This window comes from Schistocerca serialis, chromosome 1, assembly GCF_023864345.2.
Source record: "Schistocerca serialis cubense isolate TAMUIC-IGC-003099 chromosome 1, iqSchSeri2.2, whole genome shotgun sequence".
NCBI lineage: Eukaryota > Metazoa > Arthropoda > Insecta > Orthoptera > Acrididae > Schistocerca > Schistocerca serialis.
In genome coordinates, this window is record NC_064638.1 from 784,451,432 (window position 1) to 784,475,555 (window position 24,124).

The 24,124-nt window shown below is 39.7% G+C and overlaps 1 protein-coding gene across 1 annotated transcript in view; it reads right to left on the bottom strand.

Moving 5' to 3' along the window:
• Window positions 1-20,196: 20,196 nt before the first annotated feature.
• Window positions 20,197-24,124, bottom strand: part of LOC126483642 (methyl farnesoate epoxidase-like) — a 174,399-nt gene continuing 170,471 nt past the window's right edge. Inside the window, exon 9 of the mRNA XM_050106699.1 lies at window positions 20,197-21,331. Within this exon, the coding sequence (XP_049962656.1) occupies window positions 21,150-21,331 (182 nt within the window). The 3' untranslated portion in view covers window positions 20,197-21,149. The remainder of the gene's footprint in view (window positions 21,332-24,124) is intronic.

The window sequence follows — 24,124 nt, forward strand, 5'->3', positions numbered from 1 at the left end:
GTGTGACATCGTGTTAGTGCTTTAGTGTTTCACCACCCACGTTCCATCGCTCACATGTGTCATTTCAGTCATCAGTGTTCGTGTACAATTGCTGAAAGTTTTTTAGTTTACTACACCTGTGAACGGCTCTGTGTTTTCTACTCGTGTGTCTACTGTTTTTGGTCCATCATTATGTCTTGTTTTTCTATGTCAGCACAATCAATGTTCCCTCAACTAAATAAAGGCGCGAAATGTGAAGAAGCAGTCAACTGGACAATTTAACTGGGAGCGAATAATGGTCCAGCGCAAATACATGTCCATATTGAATCTTCTCAAATTTCCACACGATCATGAAAGCTGTCCAACACATACTAAGCATTATTTCGTTATTCGGCCGTCTAGAGGATGACATGATTAAGTCAGCTACATTCCTGCACGCCAACAGACCTCTCCATTCGGACAGCTCCTACCGTCAGCCGGAAACGTGAATCATTCCAGCCACAGGCCACCAGTGCAGACAGAATCATCCTAGGAAACCGTCCACATATATATTTTATCACTGTACCTACGAGGTGCGGCTGGAAAAAAACCGGACTGATGCTGGAAAAAAACATTTATTTACAATTATTTACAATTTCATGTTATCTTCTTCAATGTACTCTCCTCCTTGGTCTTACACCGCTCCATACGAATTTTCCACTGTTCATAGCAACGCTGCAAATCATTTTCGGTAAGTCCATACATTACTTCCGTCGCTTTTTCTTTTACTGCTTCAACAGTCTCAAATCTAGTTCCTTTCAAAGCTGACTTGACTTTAGGGAAAAGAAAAAAGTCACAGGGGGCCAAATCAGGTGAGTAGGGTGGATGATCTAAGATGGGAATGTTGTGTTTTGCCAAAAACGTCTTCACTGACAACGCACTGTGAGCTGGGGCATTGTCTTGGTGAAGGATCCATGACTTTTTTCTCCACAAATCGTTCCGTTTTCTCCGTACTCGCTCACGTAGGGTAGCCAGGACGCTAATGTAGTAATGCTGATTCACTGTTTGTCCCTCTGGTACCCAATCATTGTGCACAATCCCTTTGATGTCAAAAAAAACTATCATCATTGCCTTGAATTTCGATTTTGACATTCGTGCTTTTTTTTGTCGTGGAGAACCAGGAGTTTTCCAATGCATCGATTGGCGTTTAGTTTCGGGATCGTAAGTAAAAAACCACGATTCATCGCAAGTAATAACATTTTGTAAGAAGGTGGGATCACTTTCAATGTTTTCCAGGATGTCAGAACAAATCATTCTTCGGCGTTCCTTCTGTTCAATTGTGAGACACTTTGGAACCATTTTTGAACACACTTTGTTCATGTTGAAACTTTCATGAAGAATCTGCGTAACACTTTCCTTGTCAACTCCTGTTAACTCAGACACTACTCTGATTGTTAAACGGCGATCTTGTCGAACAAGTTTACCGATTTTTTCAATGTTTGCATCAGTTTTTGCTGACAATGGTCTGCCAGTGCGAGTGTCATCACTGGTGTCTTCGCGGCCATCTTTAAATCGTTTAAACCACTCAAACACTTGTGTTCGCGATAAACAATCATCGCTGTACACTTGTTGTAACATTACAAACGTTTCACTTGCAGATTTTCCTAGTTTGAAACAAAATTTGATGTTAACACGCTGTTCTTTCTGTACACTCAACATTTTCCGACGCACAGACAAAACGTCAACTACTTAAAACAGACGCCACGGGCAGACTGAGTGCAGGAGGCAGATAAAACTCGAGCAGTAGGCGGAGCGAGAGTCACGTGACAGGCCACGCGACTTTCAGCCTTATTGCATTCGTTTTATTGTTTCACCAGTACTAGTCCGGTTTTTTTCTAGCCACACCTCGTACAATTTAATATTATGATTGCGATCTCAATTGGACGACATTCGACAATGAGTGATGTATCGGAAATTGGCTGTGGCCCCGGAAATAGAAATATCTGTACCATTCTTATTACTTGACGTACTATTCCCTCTGCTATCAAGAATTCCACCTCAAATCCATACCTTCCTTACGACTGGTCATAGTCATTTCCGTTGCACATGTTGGAACACACACACACACATTCTTTATAAGCTTTTTGCTCAAGGCGCATCTATCACGCTTCCCCTACTACTAAGTATAATACTTCGCCAATAACTGCCAGCGATACGAAATAACACTGACCAATAATCAGCAATTGCGTGACATGTCTCATACGTTTTTCCTGTGAGTGGTACCACTGTGTCTTTGAAAGAGAGGTGTAATCGTCTTACAAGCCGCCAGATGCTAAAAAACACGATCACAACGACAGTCAGTCTTGAGTCTTCGACGCACACAAGTATCTGTGTTGAAAGCTATACCGGCTGTATAAATCGAGGTATGGCATTACTTCCGAATGATGTGTTTTTTCCAGGCAAATACCGCGACACTGAATATAGACGGTGGTCGTAGGTGTATATTATCAGACCAGCAGTGCGGTTACATGTCGCCGATGGTGCACCCTCGTAATAAAATCATCGAATTTAGAAAGTGATTTGGCTAAGGAATGCAGTATGAAGCCAGTATTTGCGACTCCCTCACACCACCGCTAAATATTTCTCCAGTTTTTGTAACATATTCTGTCTCGATGTCATGCACAGTTTCTGCAACGTATCCACTAGGTTCTAGGCGATGGTTGATTGAGAAGGATAACAAACAGTAGATGATGTGCTGATTGAGATTGTAAGAAATGCATTTAGGCTGTCACTATTGTCACGCTCTCTGGTAGAAATGCTGTCCACAATTTGGAATCAAGTCTTTGCATTCAAACACATACCTTCGTCGGATCCTCAGCCACTAGTGAATCTTATTTGTCGCACTCTCATATCTCAAAACGAGTCACCTTTTATCGAACATGGCTGTTACAGTAAAATCCAACGTGGCTTTTTGTCAGTAGCTATATTTCTTGGAACTGCTGCCATTCGTGCAGTTTTACATGTGTGATCGTTCCAATTTACGTCGGAATTGAGCAGAAGTTGGAGAGAGCTATATCTACAACCTTTTACAACCCGTGCAGAAACAGAGTGACCTGAGTTTATGCGACAGGACTGTGTTTTGACCATTCGTGGAGATGAGGACATGTTGTCGTAGCTCCGCTAACAGTGTATGATGTGTAAGGTCAGCGCCAAATGAAGCCTGCTGCTGCAAGATGAAGTAGTATAAAAGATAGTACGGGAACTGGGAGAAGAACAAGGATTTTGTTACTGCATTGTGGTGCGTGTCCAAACTACATACGAGTACTGCAATTCGAAGCAGATTCACGTACCTCAGGGCCCATTCACGTTTATTGCCTCAACATGCTATCATCTTTATACTGTACCATTCAACAGATAAAAATTACGAACCATAAAGGCTCCACTAACTTCAACCGTTAGAGAACTCGATAAGTTTTTTAACACATCTCTCTCTTCCCATATATCGAAAACAAATACCGTCTGCATGATGGCACCAAGCACATGTGGTGATCCTATTAAATATACAGCTATTGATCCACGGCACAGACCAGTTTAAATTTTCATCACCTGTATTGTAGGCCGATGACTGTATCCCACAGGCTATACTGTAAGTCGCAAGAGGTGCTCCCATTGACCCTGTGTTGTTGTTTGAAACACTACTTTTCTCTACTGTAACACGCTTTGCACACTGCCATATATTTTGTTTTTCTGCCACGACTTCCAGGTCGGTGTCAGTTTCTAAACTGTCACTAACACATTGTGATCCATTGCCTTTCACAGAAAACTAGATGTCACACAGTGCAAATCATGTTGCTGCTGCTGGTATCATAATAAACATACACACACTGGATGATTTTAAATAAAAGACAGTCACAGCATAAGGAAACTGGAAGAGTTTTGCAGTGTTGTAGAGCGTTTTCAAACTGCCGTCCGAAGGGACTGATGACCTCTACATTTAAACTCATCTGTCATAGTGACAGGATAGCTGATGACTCTGTGTTCTGTTTCAATTGATTCTCCATATTGCAGTCATGTACGTGCTCACTGTTTCGGTGCTAGCTGCCCCCAGAAGGTGTTGCCCCTCCACCAAGACTCTTCCTCCATCTCAAGCAAGCGATGTCAGTCAATCATTATGTGGTAATCAACAGCATACCAGTGGACTGATGGGATGGAAAAGACTCCACCGATGTACTGTAATTCTAACATCAGTGTTGGTAGTGCAAACAATTTTAGCAATTTTACACTAATATCAACACTGACCAATGATGCAACGGCATTCCTCCTGGGAAATATCTAGTGCTGCGAGGAGTATATATGGTGCATGTGCTTATTCTGGTACCGCGCGCTGCGGAATTTGAATTCACGCGAGACATCGTGGACATTGAAGACCACTAGAGGTCTCTGGACCATCTCGCCTTAAGCTGTGGCAGCGCGCGCCTCCTGGCCTGCATTTAGTGTGAGGGCGCCACAGTGGCACACATGCTTCCAGCTGCCAACAGCGGCGCCCACGATAGAGTATTTAAGCGACTGCCTCTTACTCAGCCAGCAAGTCTAATCTAGCTTACGTCTTTGGACGGCTTACTTACTTCCTTGTTCAGTGTACGAGTGGACGTGGTTGTTAGATTTCCTTGTGACTCCGTTGTTTCGATCTTGCTGTTGTTCGTCCTGTCCTTCATTGGTCGTGTCCGTTCTCTCCCGTTGTGTTGTTGTTTGCGGGCCGCTCCGCTGGTGCCGCAGCGCATTCTGTCACTTCAACCCCGGGACCATTCCGGTCGCAGTTACAACACTTATGTTGTTTGTCTTCATCGATGTATACGTGTCTGGCATAATGCAAAAGGGGGCAATTTTGTATGGTACAGGATACGAATTGTGTGTTTCCTACATTGATATGGTATGTGGAGATATTCAAGCTTCCGTACTCAGTGGCAGAGCAGTGTAATTGAGCAAGAGTCTTTCCATATTTGATGATCTGTAGGCCACTTTTCGGGGTTTAACTGTCAGTGCAATATGGTGATCTGTACAAAATAGTTTTGCTGCTGAAAGTCTTGTCTGCCGAAACAAAAAGGCAGACAGTGCTTCCACACTGGCAGCATCAGTAATTTGGCAGGTAAATTCAGTAAGAGCCGAGCAGAATGCACTGTTCATTCACAAGACATCGTTTGTGCTGGGACATAGGAGCCTCTACATAGCAATGAGAAAGTTTGCGTTTTGAAGATGTTCATTGAAAGCAGGACATAACGACTTCCAGGAAAGATAACACATGATGGAGGGGGTGCCACGTTAGGACTATCGGGAGGGATGCATTCAGCGTTATTCAGAGCTGTTTTCGCAAACAGGTTCTGTTAGGACAAGAATTTACATGCAGACAAGCTGAGACATCACGAAAGCTCCTATGAAAGTGACCATTAACTATTTATGTGGCATTTTACTATTTCTGAGAGGTAGACTAGGCTCTTATTTACATAGCCACGTGAAATCAGTATAACATTGAGAACCTTTTTGGTGCACCTGCGATCGTGAGTCTCCATGCGAACATTTTGCCTCAATGCATCAGCCACACTAGGAAGGTAAAAACGTGCACGGCTAGACGCATCTCGCATGTCCCGTTAGGATCGCTACGAACAGTGCACCCTGTGCTATTCTGGGAAGCATTGCAACACATTTCTATAGCGTGTACAGAGAGAGAGATTTGTCTGTTATTTACATAAACATATGACATCAGTTTAACATTGAGAACCTTTTATCTGCGCCTACAATGGTGAGTCGCTCAGAAATTAGGTCTTTGCTGGACTGCAGGTAGAGAGGCATAGTGCCAGCAATGGTAAACATGAACGCGCGGCTCAGAGGCATCTCACGTATGGGACTGGTGTGAGTGCAAAGCCCGACAAGAGCGCCTTGGAGTTCTGTAGGGGGAGGGGCAGTTCGGTGTACAATGCATTACTTCTACAGTTGACAATTAGCAAGCGTGTTTGCAGAGCCTTTTACCTGCATTATTTTCACAATTTACGAATTGTTTTCATCTCTGCGCATCAGTGTACTGCATTATTTCGGTGATTTACGAGTAGTTTGCAGGTCTGTAGACTATTTGTTGTGACCCCAAGATCGCCAGAGCGAGTGTTTTGTATCAGTGTAGTAAATAAACTATGTGAAATCCGTTTGTAAATAAATTGTATGCATTATTTTTACAGTTTATAATAAGTGAAAGTGTGTGCAGAGCATTTTACATACATTATTTTGACAATTTACGAGTTGTTTGTGTGTCTGCCCATCAGTGAAATGCATTATTTCGGTGATTTACGACTAGTTTGCAGGTCTGTAGGCTGTGCAGTGCGTTATTTCGACAGTTTACAATTAGCAATCGTGTTTGCAGAGCATTATACACGCATTATTTTGACAATTTTGAGTTGTTTTCATGTCTGTACATCAGTATACTGGATTATATCGTTGATTTACGAGTAGTTTGCAGGTTTGTAGACTATTTACTATGACCTCGAGATGTCAGGGCGAGTGTTTTGTATTGGTGAATTAAATAAACTAGGTGAAATCAGTCCCTAAATAAATTATTCCAAAAATAAATAAAGTTCACTCCTTTCACTCTAGCAGCCCAACACAGGCTGAGTTCTTTTCCTGCCATTTTCCCCCCAGATCGCCATGGAACGATAGCACCCTCTGGTGGCAGTACTGTGTAGTAGGTCAGTTGCACTCCGGACCTCATGGTGAACACATTGGATACAGCTACTGCCTCAGATTGTTTAAATAAACACTGCATGCAAAATAAAGACTTACATCCATTTTATCCAGCACAGGATGAGTCGTTTTTCCGCCAATACTAAGGAAGGGGTGGCGATAAGATGACTTAAGTGAGTGGAGGTAGCCCAAGTGTCCAATTTTCCCGCCATTTTCTTAGGTAAGTGGAGGAAGTCAAGCAACCTTTTTTCCAGCGAAATTTGAACATCCCGCCACCCTCTGGGGGAGGGCAGGGGGATGGGGTTAGGTTAGTGGAGGTAGCCCAATTGACCTATTTTCCCACCAAAATTTGAACTTCCCACTATGACATGATTGCCACGTTGCCACATTTATCGCCGCCCATTGCATCCGCCATCTTGAATAAATTTGATAGTTATGCAGAGTGGGGTGATGCCCCCTTTCTCCCACTACTAACGCAAAACTGTGTTACCCCATTCATATGTAAGGAAGTCAAGCTTGTATGTTCTGTCACATGGCTTGTATAAAGTAACAAGCTGCAGAGTGGTACGAGTCTGGTTTATACTGTGCTTAACATATTTATTTTTAAGCCAGGGGAAAAATCCGCTTTTATGGTATTTACACTTGGTATTTTCTCTGTAACAGTTGAATTATAACTGGCAGTGACCAACTTCGAAGCTTCCATTCTTCCTATGGCTCTCCACTGCAGAGAGTCTGGTAGGAATCATCTCCCTGCCATACTGCAGCCTGAGACTGTGTACACATTGATTGTGGATGTGGGACTACCCAACAAATACTACCCCATTTGATGGGTGCCCTGACAAGAATTTTGAAACACATAACGAAACTGACAGCGTTCATTTCAGAATGGTAGTCACTGCTGTTTTTCTTAACATGTAAATACAAGTTTACTCCCAGAAACAAAACCACAAGAAGAGTCAACATACAGAATAATTATCCGAGAACCTATTACTATGAAAACTTTAAAATCTCCAGCAGATGTTTCTTGAATGTTTCTAATTGGCTGATCGTTTCATCAAGGTAATACATTTTTGAACTACCTCCTTCTCTTGTACCGTGAATTACATGGGATACAGTTCGTGAATCACCTATGGCACTTCTTTGAACTAAAAGCTCTGTTCTTAACATATCAGGAACCAACCTCTTTTAAAATTCTTTATATTGACGCAGCATTTACCATCGAAGGTATTTTTCTCCTCCACAGCTGTAACACGTTTTTGTGATGTCGGGCACTCATCATTCACATGGAGCTCTTTAAAATATCGTTTTTATAACCATCCATTTGTGTTATAGGTTCCTTGCGATTTCGATGCTTTCCAGATGACCCGAAACCAAGTTTTCCTATGGTTCCTACAGCTCTGACACTTTCGTTTATAATCCTCGTTACATACCTCCTGCTGACACCACATGGTTCTGGAGTCCGTTCTTGTGTCTCCAACTGTCAGCAGTAGGAGACCTGGTTTCAAATTCACGTTTGAAAAAGTTATAAATGCGATAAATAATCCCCTTTGCCTGCTTGTGAAGCACTTCACATTTATTGCCGTCGCCTGGTTTTCTTTTAATCGCCCTTAAACATGTTACAGATATATATTCACACATTCACATCTATACTGCTACAAGGGGAAAAAAAAACTGACAGTTGAATGAATAATGCGGTTTTCGTGAAGTACGGCAACAGTGCAGCATGTAGGAGCGAGATTCTCGCTGTCTAGCTGTAACTCGCTGCCAGTCGCTCGGAAAGAGAACGAATATTATTGGCTGCTAGTGGCTAGTGGAGGGGAATGCGCAGAATAGCTGATAATTTGGTCGCCTTCCAACCTGACATGGAATTTAAGACTCACAAAGAAAGTCAGTGGCATCAAACAAATTTACACTTCTGTGTTCACATGAGGGTCCCAAAAACCAGATTTCATAATCCAGTTTCACAATACCATTTCCGGTTGGTTATGTAAACACTTTAGCTTTACTGTATGGTTAAATGATGATGGCGTCCTTTTGGGTAACATATTCCGGAGATAAAATAGTCCCCCATTCGGATCTCCAGGCGGAGACTACTCAAGAAGACATCGTTAACAGGAGAAAGAAAACTGGCGTTCTACGGATCGGAGCATGGAATGCAAGATCCCTTAATGGGGAGGTAGGTTTGAAAATTTTAAAAGGGAAATGGATAGGTTAAGGTTAGACATAGTGGAAATTAGTGAAGTTCGGTGGCAGGAGGAACAGGACTTTTGGTCAGGTGAATACAGGGTTATAAATACAAAATCAAATAGGGGTAATGCAGGAGTAGGTTTAATAATGAATAAAAAAAATAGGAGTGAGGGTAAGCTACTACAAACAGCATAGTGAACGCATTATTGTGGCCAAGATACACACGAAGCCCACGCCTACTACAGTAGTACAAGTTTATATGCCAACTAGCTCTGCAGATGATGAAGAAATTGAATAAATGTATGATGAGATAAAAGAAATTATACAGATAGTGAAGGGAGACGAAAATTTAATAGTCATGGGTGACTGGAATTCGATGGTAGGAAAAGGAAGAGAAGGAAACGTAGTAGGTGAGTATGGATTGGGGGACAGAAATGAAAGAGGAAGCCGCCTGGTAGAATTTTGCACAGAGCATAACTTAATCATAGCTAACACTTGTTTCAAGAATCATAAAAGAAGATTGTATACATGGAAGAAGCCTGGAGATACTGACAGGTTTCAGATAGATTATATAATGGTAAGACAGAGATTTAGGAGCCAGGTTTTAAATTGTAAGACGTTTCCAGGGGCAGATGTGGACTCTGACCACAATCTATTGGTTATGAACTGTAGATTAAAACTGAAGAAACCGCAAAAAGGTGTGAATTTAAGGAGATGGGACCTGGGTAAACTGACTATACCAGACGTTGTACAGAGTTTCAGGGAGAGCATAAGGGAACAAATGACAAGAATGGGGGAAAGAAATACATAAGAAGAAGAACGGGTAGCTTTGAGGGATGAAGTAGTGAAGGCAGCAGAGGACCAAGTAGGTAGAAAGACGAGGGCTAATAGAAATCCTTGGGTGACAGAAGAAATATTGAGTTTAATTGATGAAAGAAGAAAATATAAAAATGCAGTAAATGAAGCAGGCAAAAAGGAATACAAACGTCTCAAAATTGAGATCGACAGGAAGTGCAAAATGGCTAAGCAGGGATGGCTAGAGGACAAATGTAAGGATGTAGAGGCTTATCTTACTAGGGGTAAGACATATACTGCGTACAGGAAAATTAAAGAGACCTTTGGAAAAAAAAGAACCACTTGCATGAATATCAAGAGCTCAGATGGAAACCCAGTTCTAAGCAAAGAAGGGAAAGCTGAAAGGTGGAAGGAGTATATAGAATGTCTATACAAGGGTGATGTACTTCAGGGCAATATTATGGAAATGGAAGAGGATGTAGATGAAGATGAAATGGGAGATATGATACTGCATGAAGAGTTTGACAGAGCACTGAAAGACCTGAGTCGAAACAAGGCCCCGGGAGTAGACAACATTCCATTAGAACTACTGACAGCCTTAGGAGAGCCAATCCTGACAAAACTCTACCATCTGGTGAGCAAAATGTATGAGACAGGCGAAATACCCTCAGAATTCAAGAAGAATATAATAATTCCAATCCCAAAGAAAGCAGGTGTTGACAGATGTGAAAATTACTGAACTATCAGTTTAATAAGTCACAGCTGCAAAATACTAATGTGAATTCTTTACAGACGAATGGAAAAACTGGTTGAAGTGGACCTCGGGGAAAATCAGTTTGGATTCTGTAGAAATATTGGAACACGTGAGGCAATACTGGCCCTACCACTTATCTTAGAAGCTAGATTAAGAAAAGAGAAACTTACATTTATAGCATTTGTAAACTTAGAGAAAGCTTTTGACAATGTTGACTGGAATACTCTCTTTCAAATTCTGAAGGTGGCAGGGGTAAAGGGAGCAAAAGGCTATTTACAATTTGTACAGAAAGCAGATGGAAGTTATAAGAGTCGAGGGGCACGAAAGGGAAGCTGTGGTTGGGAAGGGAGTGAGACAGGGTTGTAGCCTCTCCCCGATGTTATTCAATCTGTATATTGAGCAAGCAGTAAAGGAAACAAAAGAAAAATTCAGAGTAGGTATTAAAATCCATGGAGAAGTAATAAAAACTTTGAGGTTCGCTGATGACATTGTAATTCTGTCAGAGACAGCAAAGGACTTGGAAGAGCTGTTGAACGGAATGGACAGTGTCTTGAAAGGAGGGTATACGATGAACATCAACAAAAGCAAAATGAGGATAATGGAATGTAGTCGATTTAAATTGGGTAATGCTGAGGGAATTATATTAGGAAATGAGACACTTAAAGTAGTAAAGGAGTTTTGCTATTTGGGGAGCAAAATAACTGATGATGGTCGAAATAGAGAGGATATAAAATGTAGGCTGGCAATGGCAAGGAAAGCATTTCTGAAGAAGAGAGATTTGTTAACATCAAGTGTCAAGAAGTCGTTTCTGAAAGTATTTGTATGGAGTGTAGCCATGTATGGAAGTGAAACATGAACGATAAATAGTTTGGACAAGAAGAAAATAGAAGCTTTTGAAATGTGGTGCACAGAATAATGCTGAAGATTAGATCGGTAGTTCACATAACTATGAGGAGGTACTGAATAGAATTGGGCACAACCTGACTAGCAGAAGGGATCGGTTGGTAGGACATATTCTGAGGCATCAAGGGATCACCAATTTAACATTGGAGGGCAGCGTGGAGGGTAAAAATCATAGAGGGAGACCTAGGATGAATACACTAAGCAGATTCAGAAGGATGTAAGCTGCAGTACTTACTGGGACGTGAAGCAGCTTGCACAGGATAGAGTAGCATGGAGAGTTGCATCAAACCAGTGTCAGGACTGAAGACCACAACAACAACATGTAAACACTCCAAAATCTATTCTGGAAATCCTTTTCTAGAAAAATCCGTTTCTAGATACCAGTTTTTCACTTCCACTATCAATTTTTGCTCCCATGTAAGTGCAGAACCATTTTTGAAATGTGCTTGGGTATTCAGGTTATGCCTTGTTTTCAAATCATTCTGCAGAGTGATTTACTGTGCAGTGAAGGACAAGCAACATTATTAGACTGATCATCTAGCTGTGTACCTGTAATATTTAAATTAAGACAAACAGTGGTTGTGCTGACTAAATCAGGAACAGGAACAGCTGTTTTCCAAACGCCATATTTAAATGGGCTAGCAAATTCACTTCAGACCTTAACATGTAAATGCAAAGCGAGAAACAGTTTCCACAATTCATTTCCAAATAGAGGTTGTGCTGACTAAATCAGGAACAGGAACAGCCATTTTCCAAATGCAGTATTTAAATGGGCTAGCTACTTCACTTCAGACCTTAACATGTAAATGCAACAGCAAGAAACGGTTTCCAAAATTCCCTTTTTGTCTTCATGAACACGAGTCCATGTAAACATAATGTGCTAGGTACAACATGCTCTCAATGAAGTTACCTGCGTTGGCGTAACTTCTGAAAATTTATTGAAATTAAATCCTGACTTAATTTTAAGTCAAGTTTGAGGGCTCATTTTTACTGCATTACCATTTATATGTTTTGCTAATGGCATCATCTGGAGAAAAAGTGACATACAAAATTTCTACTATAAGAATTTTTAACAGAGTGTATGGTACATATCAAGCAAATGAGGTGAAATAGATGTACTAGTAGCAACAAAGCTACTGGTACCATGTATTTTTATTGTGACGGAACATAAAGGAAAATGAAATTAATGTTTACAACATACATGGCTATAAAAAAGTGTCTCTCTTCTGCAGATTTGAACAAAGATAGACAAGTTGCAGTATATGTACAGAATGAAATGAGAGATACGTTTTATTTTTTAAATAAAGTAAATGAAAACACAAAATAAAAACAGAAAACACTGTTCATTATTTATGTGTAATGGCAACACATAACAGCTCACAAAAGGGAAGCGGTAAATCCATTTACCGCCAAAGTTTTAATACCTTACAAAGGTGCCTTGGTGATATAGGCACCACCTGTAGTTTTTGGTATTAAATCACAAAAATAAAATTATCAAAAAATAAATATCGTCAGTTGATCACAATTGTAATTTTTTTTTTGGTCATCAGTCTGCTGACTGGTTTGATGTGGCCCACCACAAATTCCTTTCCTGTGCTAACCTTTTCATCTCAGAGTAGCACTTGCAACCTACATCCTCAATTATTTGCTTGACGTATTCCAATCTCTGGCTTCCTCTACAGTTTTTGCCCTCTACAGCTCCCTCTAGTACCATGGAAGTCATTCCCTCATGTCTTAGCAGATGTCCTATCATCCTGTCCCTTCTCCTTATCGGTGTTTTCCACATATTCCTTTCCTCTCCGATTCTGCGTAGAACCTCCTCATTCCTTACCTTATCAGTCCACCTAATTTTCAACATTCGTCTATAGCACCACATCTCAAATGCTTCGATTCTCTCCTGTTCCAGTTTTTCCACAGTCCATGTTTCACTACCATACAATGCTGTACTCCAGACGTACATCCTTAGAAATTTCTTCCTCAAATTAAGGCCGGTATTTGATATTAGTAGACTTCTCTTTGCCAGAAATGCCTTTTTTGCCATAGCGAGTCTGCTTTTGATGTCCTCCTTGCTCCATCCGTCATTGGTTATTTTACTGCCTAGATAGCAGAATTCCTTAACTTCATTGACTTCGTGACCATCAATCCTGATGTTAAGTTTCTCGCTGTTCTCATTTCTACTACTTCTCATTACCTTCGTCTTTCTCCAATTTACTCTCAAACCATGCTGTGTACTCATTATACTGTTCATTCCGTTCAGCAGATCATTTAATTCTTCTTCACTTTCACTCAGGATAGCAATGTCATCAGCGAATCATATCATTGATATCCTTTCACCTTGTATTTTAATTCCACTCCTGAAACTTTCTTTTATTTCCATCATTGCTTCCTCGATGTACAGATTGAAGAGTAGGGGTGAAAGGCTACAGCCTTGTCTTATACCCTTCTTAATACGAGCACTTCGTTCTTGATCGTCCACTCTTATTATTCCTTCTTGGTTGTTATACATATTGTATATGACCCGTCTCTCCCTAGCAGTTTTGCCCGATTGCCACCTGAAAGTGCTCTAGTAGGACTTATTCTTAAAATGAATTGTGAGACATTTCTTTATAGGTTCAAGTGGGTTACAAGCCTGAATTAAAACTAAAGAATGACTGACTGAAATGGCATGAGTGTCGGCCCTATAAAGACTCGGTTCAGGGTTTTACTGAAGGAACAGAAACTTTCTTTTGACTATTGGTCATTGTATTTTGTTTGTATATAATGTATCAAATGTTGCCTATGCAGTGGGAATCCTGGTTTTATGACCATGTTAAAACTTAGTTTCTGAAAATGTAGTGATTTCAGATAGGGACTCTTGCTCCTTAATATGGGTGTCACTGGATTCAGAAAGATCGGACAGTCAAAAGTATATTAATAAATCCTAGATACTTGCCATAATTTGGCTATAATTTACACTGAATGTTATGACCAGGTGAAATCTTTAATTAACAATATCTTTTAAACCAATTACATTTTGGTTATTATAAACACTTCACTGAAAAGAGGAAAAATAGCTCTTTAAATTGGAAGTGGTCTGTCCTGAATTTACCTATTAGCTCACAAGAATTTATCTATGACTAAAGTACCAAATCTTATAACTGTAAGAACTTTTGATGACCATTATTGCTCCTGAAACTAATTAACTCATTGTAACCAGGACAACAAAGTGAATGATTTGAATAATATTTTTGTTGAGGGAATCTGTTTCTACCATTCGAATAATATGCATATTATGTGGTTAATATAGCAACTTTAACATTGGAACTTTGAATAGAAATTTAGCAAAACTTTCAAGTAGAGTGGTGGGCATCAACGTGCTTTGTCACAAGCTCTATCATTGTTCATTCTGATAGCTCCTGTTAGCAATGGTGTAGCAGAATAATGTTTTCTGTTGTTTCCTCTTTTAGGAGAAATGTGACAAATAAGATTCAGCTGTATCATCTTGATGCTGTTAGTGGGATGATGGCCCATTTCTGCTTTCAAACTGATGCTACAAAGACTTCATCACAATTCCAGGAATGTTAAAATAACTTCTCCTGTGACCATGTATACAGCACATGTTCTGCTATTATGAGTCAAGAAGATAATGATACCTTTGTTATGGAATTTTGTTTATGATGTACTGGTAATGACAGAAAGTGTATCATATTAGTATGAATTTTTCCTCTCTTTTTCTTGGGCCTTTTGGCCTAAAATAACAAAATCCTACAGCATGTGCTTTTTGTTTTTGTTGGGTTAACTATGAACAAGGGGAGACTTGTGTGCAGGTTTTGTCACTTCACTTGCAATAAAACATATACAGACATATTTATTTATATTTACAAATAAATGAGGTAATATTTTAGGTACTGTGAGGATTTCATTTTTATGAGCAAATTTTGTATTTCTGAAAATTAAGTAAATTCAGGAAACCTCATTTTCTTGGAGAAAACTGCTGAAATATTGTTTTCCCCAAAATTTGGGAGTCAGTACTGTGGGGAAGTCTATGTGGCATGTAAGACTGTGCAACTCTGTATCTGTTTCAATGAACAATCTGTACACTAACAAAACAATTTCTGTGAGTTAGTCTCTGTTGTAATGAGTTGGTTGTCATCCTGAAGTTAACTGCTGCTCAGAGTGGCAGGAACAGTTTTACATTATTTTCATGTAAAATTTTGTATTATTACCAGTATTGTGATTTATTAGCCATCTGAGCCTCATCGATATGAAAAAATATAATTTTAAAGTGTTTCATATGATTAACCTTTATCAAAGTGAGCAATAAATAAAAGAAGAAATAATCAATTTTAAAGTTTTGCAGAAAATTAGCTTTTATTATCATAGCACGAAATGAATACAAGAAGGAATTGGCAAAAAGTGAACAATCAGTTGTTTTTAAGGAGATAGTTTCACTTTGGAACCACCAGACATACTCTTCAACCACCCATCATTTCACGTGATATATTTGAAAGTGAATTCGCTTCTTTCTAGACATAATCCAGCATCTCAAACCTCTCATGAACTGATAACACCTATAACTTATGGTCCTAAATAACAAACAAAAAATTGCTTAATTTTTAATTAATTTTACATCACAACTATATACTGCTCAAGAGATTTCAATCAGAAACCACACATAAAAGCAGTACTACAAACTCAAATTTACATAACAGTAACTTAAGACAGATTTACGTTCACTTTCAATGATCTCTTCAATGTGGCCAGTATAAAAAAGACACGCATGCCATAATCTCCATGCTGACAATTGCTTTGAATACTGTGAATGGCTGCTACAATGCACTACATTCATAGAAGTAACTCAGTGTACCACTGAATGTTTCTGTCTTGCAGCAGCATTGGTGATTTCATACTAATGGCACTGGTACTCAAAAAAAACTTATAAAATGACGGTTTCAGGAAGAAATCTCTGGTACTCAAGGGTTAACACAGACATTCCTATGAAGCATTCCCATATGTAGACAAAAACAGCAGTTGGTCTGTATGTGAAAAGTTTACATGTTGCCAGTGGAATAAAACTGAACAGCGCGTAATCTTATCCCAAGTGTCACCATTATCTGTTTTTTGTTGATATAATGCTAGAAATATTTGTGAACATTGCAAATTGACATTATACTCTAAGAGACATAACTAATATTTTAGCAAGTACCATACAAAATAACAACTGAATTTAAAGCATGCATTTCAGAAATGCTCAAAGCAGAAAAATGAGCAGTCTTACTAATTATCTGTATTTCACGTAGATACTTTTCTAAAAAAACATCACAGTCAACAGAAGAAAATCTAGTTTTGTTAATTTTGGACAAGTCTGGACGCTATAGCTTGTTTTAAAGACCGGTACATTCATGTGCTTAAAATTCCTTCACACTAGAGCCATAAAATTCAGCTACTGAATGGCTGCTTTTTCAAGCCATTAGAGGACTTTTATACTCAAGAATGCAACCAGTGGTGCATTAACCACCCACAATATTTAATTATGCAAGAATTTATTTCCTGATTGTTTGAAATTATGCAGCAAAGGATAGCCCCAATAGTGAAGGCAACAATATCATTCAATAGATGCAGCATTTCACCAAGTCCTCAGTTATTCACTAAGGCAAATTTGCTGCCTTTGTTATAGGACAGAATGGTACTTGCAGCTGCATTCTCAAGAGCCAAAGGTCATGGGCATGTGCAAATGAACCACAATTAGGTCCAAGTACCTCTGTTTCACCAAAAGAAATAATTCCTTAACCTTGAAGGAAACATCCCCAAAAACGACAGTATAAAGGGAAGATGTCTACGGGCACTTCTAGAAATTACCTGAAAATGTGAAATTTGTTAACACTAATCTCAATTAGTGTTTCAAGGAATAATATTTATAGCAAATTAAGTTTTTTTCACAATATTTAGACACATGGCCTTGAATCATAACCAAGCTTAGAGCTCAGACATGGCTGCACTTTTGGGCCATTTGAGACTTGCTGCTGTTGAACTGTAAACACACACACACACACACAAATTGAACTATTGGCTTACTGCAACAATTGTATAAATTGACAACAGATAACTGGCTATCACAAGCTCTGTTGGTCAAAGTCACAGTTAATACACAACTCTGCTGACAATGCTATTGTCTGGTTTTGCTTCCACAAACATGACTAGATTTACACTCCTGGAAATTGAAATAAGAACACCGTGAATTCATTGTCCCAGGAAGGGGAAACTTTATTGACACATTCCTGGGGTCAGATACATCACATGATCACACTGACAGAACCACAGGCACATAGACACAGGCAACAGAGCATGCACAATGTCGGCACTAGTACAGTGTATATCCACCTTTCGCAGCAATGCAGGCTGCTATTCTCCCATGGAGACGATCGTAGAGATGCTGGATGTAGTCCTGTGGAACGGCTTGCCATGCCATTTCCACCTGGCGCCTCAGTTGGACCAGCGTTCGTGCTTGACGTGCAGACCGCGTGAGACGACGCTTCATCCAGTCCCAAACATGCTCAATGGGGGACAGATCCAGAGATCTTGCTGGCCAGGGTAGTTGACTTACACCTTCTAGAGCACGTTGGGTGGCACGGGATACATGCGGACGTGCATTGTCCTGTTGGAACAGCAAGTTCCCTTGCCGGTCTAGGAATGGTAGAACGATGGGTTCGATGACGGTTTGGATGTACCGTGCACTATTCAGTGTCCCCTCGACGATCACCAGTGGTGTACGGCCAGTGTAGGAGGTCGCTCCCCACACCATGATGCCGGGTGTTGGCCCTGTGTGCCTCGGTTGTATGCAGTCCTGATTGTGGCGCTCACCTGCACGGCGCCAAACACGCATACGACCATCATTGGCACCAAGGCAGAAGCGACTCTCATTGCTGAAGACGACACGTCTCCATTCGTCCCTCCATTCACGCCTGTCGCGACACCACTGGAGGCGGGCTGCACGATGTTGGGGCGTGAGCGGAAGACGGCCTAACGGTGTGCGGGACCGTAGCCCAGCTTCATGGAGACGGTTGCGAATGGTCCTCGCCGATACCCCAGGAGCAACAGTGTCCCTAATTTGCTGGGAAGTGGCGGTGCGGTCCCCTACGGCACTGCGTAGGATCCTACGGTCTTGGCGTGCATCCGTGCGTCGCTGCGGTCCGGTCCCAGGTCGACGGGCACGTGCACCTTCCGCCGACCACTGGCGACAACATCGATGTACTGTGGAGACCTCACGCCCCACGTGTTGAGCAATTTGGCGGTACGTCCGCCCGGCCTCCCGCATGCCCACTATACGCCCTCGCTCAAAGTCCGTCAACTGCACAAACGGTTCACGTCCACGCCGTCGCGGCATGCTACCAGTGTTAAAGACTGCGATGGAGCTCCGTATGCCACGGCAAACTGGCTGACACTGACGGCGGCGGTGCACAAATGCTGCGCAGCTAGCGCCATTCGACGGCCAACACCGCGGTTCCTGGTGTGTCCGCTGTGCCGTGCATGTGATCATTGCTTGGACAGCCCTCTCGCAGTGTCCGGAGCAAGTATGGTGGGTCTGACACACCGGTGTCAATGTGTTCTTTTTTCCATTTCCAGGAGTGTATAATGCAAAGTACAAAAAATATAATTCTTAAGCATTGGCTGTTTGCTATGAGGCAGGTTTACATGGCAGTAATTTGGACCTCTGAAGCCCATAGAGAAAAATATAATTGATCTGCAGCATTACAATGTCCTTATGAACTGATTGCACCTGACTGTTTTTCCTGTCCCCCCCCCCCCCCCACCCCCACCCCCCCCCCCCCACCCCCACCCCTCCCCAGTGTGTGGCATCTTTATATACAGAAATGCACATAAGTTAATGTTTGTCTTGTACAGAAATGATTCAAAGAGTGCAAGTGTTCCTTAATGACCAATGACTTAGCAAATCTCAATCTTCCACGGAATGAGAGGACTCAACGGTTTCTCATTCAGCTAAATACAGATGAATATACTTTACACAACAGCAATGTCATTTATTTTCTGGCTGGTACAACTGTTCAGTCACAAGCAATAACTCAGAATTCATGTTAATGTAACTGAATGTGGAGCAGCTTGTAACAGAATAAAGATGCTTCTGCAAATTTCAATCAGTTTTGTATATGACAAATAATATATGGCCCAATTAATATATGGCATCTTTGTAATATTATTAACTATTGTGCTATTATTACAAGATCCATAATTAGTTTATAACAGCTAACTTTCTTTTGTAGTGCTCATCTGAAATCCCTAAGATATTCCTCATATCTATGGGACAAAATAAATGAATGATCAAGTGAATTCATAAATGAGAAATATTATTTTGTGGCATAGTGAGGACTAATATATCAACAAAATAATCAATTTTTGAAAATATAATACAATTGGATAGATAATCTGCCTCCCCATAAGTGCTGAAGTTTTCACAGATCAGTATGTTACTGTGTACAGGACAACACTTTACTATTACTAATCAGATGAGATATCATATCACACTTTTAAACTTCTCAGATTACAAATAATGCATGCAGCAAATAATCATTTGCACCAAGACCACAGTAACACATAGGCAGCCAAATTTGCAGAATGCAGAAGTCATAAAGATGAAAATGTGTTTGGAAGAGTGAGTGAAGGGGGTCAAGGGAGGAGGAGGTAGAGAGCAGTAATAATGAAATAACCTTTTCCGTTGTGAAACAAATTGGCAAGTGTTTACATAAATTTAAAATGCAAAGAAGCTTAAATAATATGAATGTAGGAATGACCTGTGGATTAAGCTGAATTTGAAAAAAAAAAGTCATTAGTGTTTATTTGTAAGTAAAACAAGAAAAAGATGTTATATTTAATGGAACTCTTTGCTCAGTAAGGAATTTTTATACTTTCTGTTCACCACATAGTGGTATTTTCAACAGTATGCAGCAATCCTGATGAAGGCTTTTTTGGCCTAAAGCTTACTTGTTTGACAGTCTTTTTGTCGTGTCTATCTGCAACTCAGCGTCTCTGCTATACGGTAAGTAGAAATTATCCTTTTCATAATATTGTCGAATATATAACAGAAGATTTTCAACAAAGAGTTTGTGCTCGTCTAAAATTGAGAATGGAATTCTATATTCTAATACAAAAATCTGAAATTAGGTGCCTGTTAATACAAGTGGTATACAGCATACAAGCAGATAGTTAAATAAAATTAAATATGGCATACAAGCAGGTAGTTAAATAAAATTAGAGACAGCACATGAGCAGATTATTAAATAAAATTAGATATACACCTTTCTTACCACCTTTATAATTTATCTGAATAATTCAGATATGAAATTTCAAGTCTTAGGTAGCACATTATGTTGTAATACATCTAGTAAAATGCCTTTGTTCATAATATGAGTAATTATTTAAATTCTTCCCATGTGTATAAACTTAGACACACATGCTGCAGTATGAAGTGGCAAGTGTTAAGGAATACTGTCTTTTCTGTATGCAATATTGGATAGCTACTTAAGAATACAATGAAGCATAAAATCATAAAAAGGATGAAAATATAGGCTCACTTGTCCCATACTGCACAAGAAAAACAGTAATTAATGCTATTCAGTTGCCACCCCAATCCCTCTTGTGTGTGTGTGATTAGTATTATATAAATGAGTGTAAATTCCACCACTTTCAACTGATAAGCATTATTCTAATACTGGTAATTAATTTTAAATATCATCTCATGAATATATCAAAACAAGCAAGTCTAAATTTCCTGCACACATACTAAACATTATGGAATAAACATGTAAAATCAAGATCAAGCAGATCAGTTGTGCTATAATCTTGGTGTGAGGGTTGCATAGAAAGGCTTAGGTGACAGAGTGACACCATCATAACCATCAAGTGAAGGGACAGGATGGGCTGCTGGCACACTGATGCTGAAGCTATGTAACACTGTTGAGAAAAACAGAAACATAGTGCTCCTTGCAAGACCTTCTCCCAGACACCTGCGTCTACCTGTAGAATCATAAAGATTAAAATAAATTAAAAAATACTTCATTCCAGATGCACATCACAGTGCAAACAAAATTGTCAATCACTTTATCACAAAGCTATTTGATAGAATATTAGATTTTTCAAAAATTGAATATGCTCTAAAATAGGATTACTGTCAATAAATTTAGTCAACTTTCCCCAGTCTGTGCCATATATAACATTGGTAAAGTTTTGTCATAGTACTTCATAACCTTGGGCTTGAAGCAAATTTACATGACGTGTTAGTAAGCAGGATGATTCCTTGTCAAGTGGTGTATGGGTCCCCACTTCAAATCTTCGATTTTGACAAATTTGGTGTGCAGGTTTTCTAAAGAACTAATGGAAGATTTACAAATTTGTAGCTCCCAAATTTTAATACTCTGTGGGCACAGGCCTCTTAAGTGAAGGCTGCATAGTTGTCATGGCAGCATTTCAAAAAATTTAGCCATGTTTGAAGTGCTATGATTCATTGGCTGATTGTGGTAATGCTGCAGAATGTCCCAAGATAGTTGGAATATTTTCATTATGCATATTCTGTAAGTTTTATGTCATTTGGCTCTCTTTGGCATAAATGGCATTCAAACTTGACAATAAATTTTGACACAACAAAATTTCTCTCAAGCTGAAGCAACTTGATCTCTTTTATGTAGTTCATCTTATTTTGTAGTAGCTTTTTTATGTACCCTTTGTCAGAAAAGTTCCAGGACAGTTTTTTTATTTCTGAGTTTACAATACTTAAAAGGAACAAATATTGATTTTATGTTACCTGGTATGTGTGCATCCTTGAAATGACCTCGAACACGTTCCCTCGCAAACTCATTAGGTGGCAGGGTTGTGTTTAGTAACACACTGTTTGGGTTCTTGGTGCACTGGTTACGGTGTCACAATGGATGCTGACTGAGAGCAAAGAGTGAGCTTTAAGTTCTGCATTAAGCTTGAGAAAACCCCTAGTGAAACGTGTATAATGATTAAGCAAGCATATTAAGGCGAGGCACTTTCAAGAAGTCATATTTTGAGTGGTGCAAAAGGTTTTGCGAAGGCAGAGATTCAGTGAAACACAATTCTAGAGCTGGTCACCTGTCTACAGCACATACCGACGCAAACATGTAGCGTGTAAGGCAGTTATTGCAAGAAGACTGTTGTGCAGCTGTGTGTACAATATCAGAAGAACTTAATTTTAATTGTGATGTGAGTCATAAGATTTTATGTGAAGATTCAGTGAAACAGTAACTTAATGCAAAACTTGTTCCTCACACACTAACAGAAAGCATTTCTCCTGAACTAGTAGATGGAGCTCGATGTGATCCCATATTTCTGTCAAAGATTTATTGCTGAGGATGACACACACACACACACACACACACACACACACACACACACACCACAGCATCAGAGTGTTGTATGTTGGAGTCCTGGTTTACCAGCCTTGTAAAAAGTCAAACAACAACCTTCGAGAACAATGACAATGTTGATCATATTCTTCAATAGTGAAGTTCACCATTAGTATGTTCCTCAGGTCAAACAGTGAACCAAACTCTGTACATCTAAGTCTTGAAATGTTTGCAGCAAGCAGTTCAATGTGGCCATCCTGTTTTGTGGCCTTCTCAGTACTGGTTCTTGCTGCTTGACAATGCAAAACCCCTTACAACTTTATCTGTTATCAAATATAAGGCCAGAAGTTCTGTTATTGCCATCTCACACCCTCTACCTTCACCTGACCCTTCAATTGTGATTTTTTCTTCTTTCTGTGAATGAAAGACATCCAACGTGCTGTGACAAATAAGATTACAAGCATCACAGTTTAAAATCTCCGTATTTGCTTCCAAGACCTCCAGAAACATTGGCAATTATATATAAATAGCCAAGGGGACTTCTTTTATAGGAGCTAGGATCATTACTTGGTAAGAACAATTTTCTGTTCTTAAAAGAACCTGTCCTGGAACTTTTCTGACAAAGGGAGTGAAGCCTGTAAGTTTTATCATGTCTATGTTCATAGGTTTTTGAGGTAGCCAAGGTGAGGTTGTCCATAAACAAATGTTCTGACAAAGAAATGATACCTGATCCATACTTGAGTTAACTACCATTTGAAACAGAATCTTTTTCTCCATAAAATATCAAATTTCTGCAAATGTTTTTTCTTTTCCTCCAAAGTCTACAGTTATGCACAAGTTTCTTGGGCAAACTACTGTTCAGTCATTCCAGAGGGATATGGACATAAAGATAAAAAAAATTATTTTTACCAAACTTAGTCCTCTCACATCTAATCAACACTGAAGTTCTACATTTTACTGTTTTGCTAGCAATTTCTCCCAGAAACAGGAATTTTCAGGACTATAGCTTGGCAGATATGATCCATACAGTTTGCAAAGAAATTAAAGAAATTTTTGAATATTGGCAGGAATATTGAGGAGGAAAGTTTTTAATTACAAGCTATGCAAAAATGCATGGAGCATTAATTATTTTCACAGGTGGCTAATTATATTTATTTCTGATTGTTCTATTTTCCAGTGTGTTCCATGTGCAGCATAAAAATTGTGAATATTTATGAAACATTGAATTCATTTTTGTTGGTAAGTCTCAAATAGAATCAGCCAGAACCTCTTGGAAGAAAGGTTTTATTTGGGTTCAAGAGTTGCAGGAAAAAAATAAATTCTCCAGTTTACTCCAACTTATTTGAGACCAATTCAAGTGTAAAGGTTGCAATGTAATTTCATGTCATTTGTTGCCAAAATATTAGAACCAATTGATGATACACCAGAATTTATGGTTTCAGCA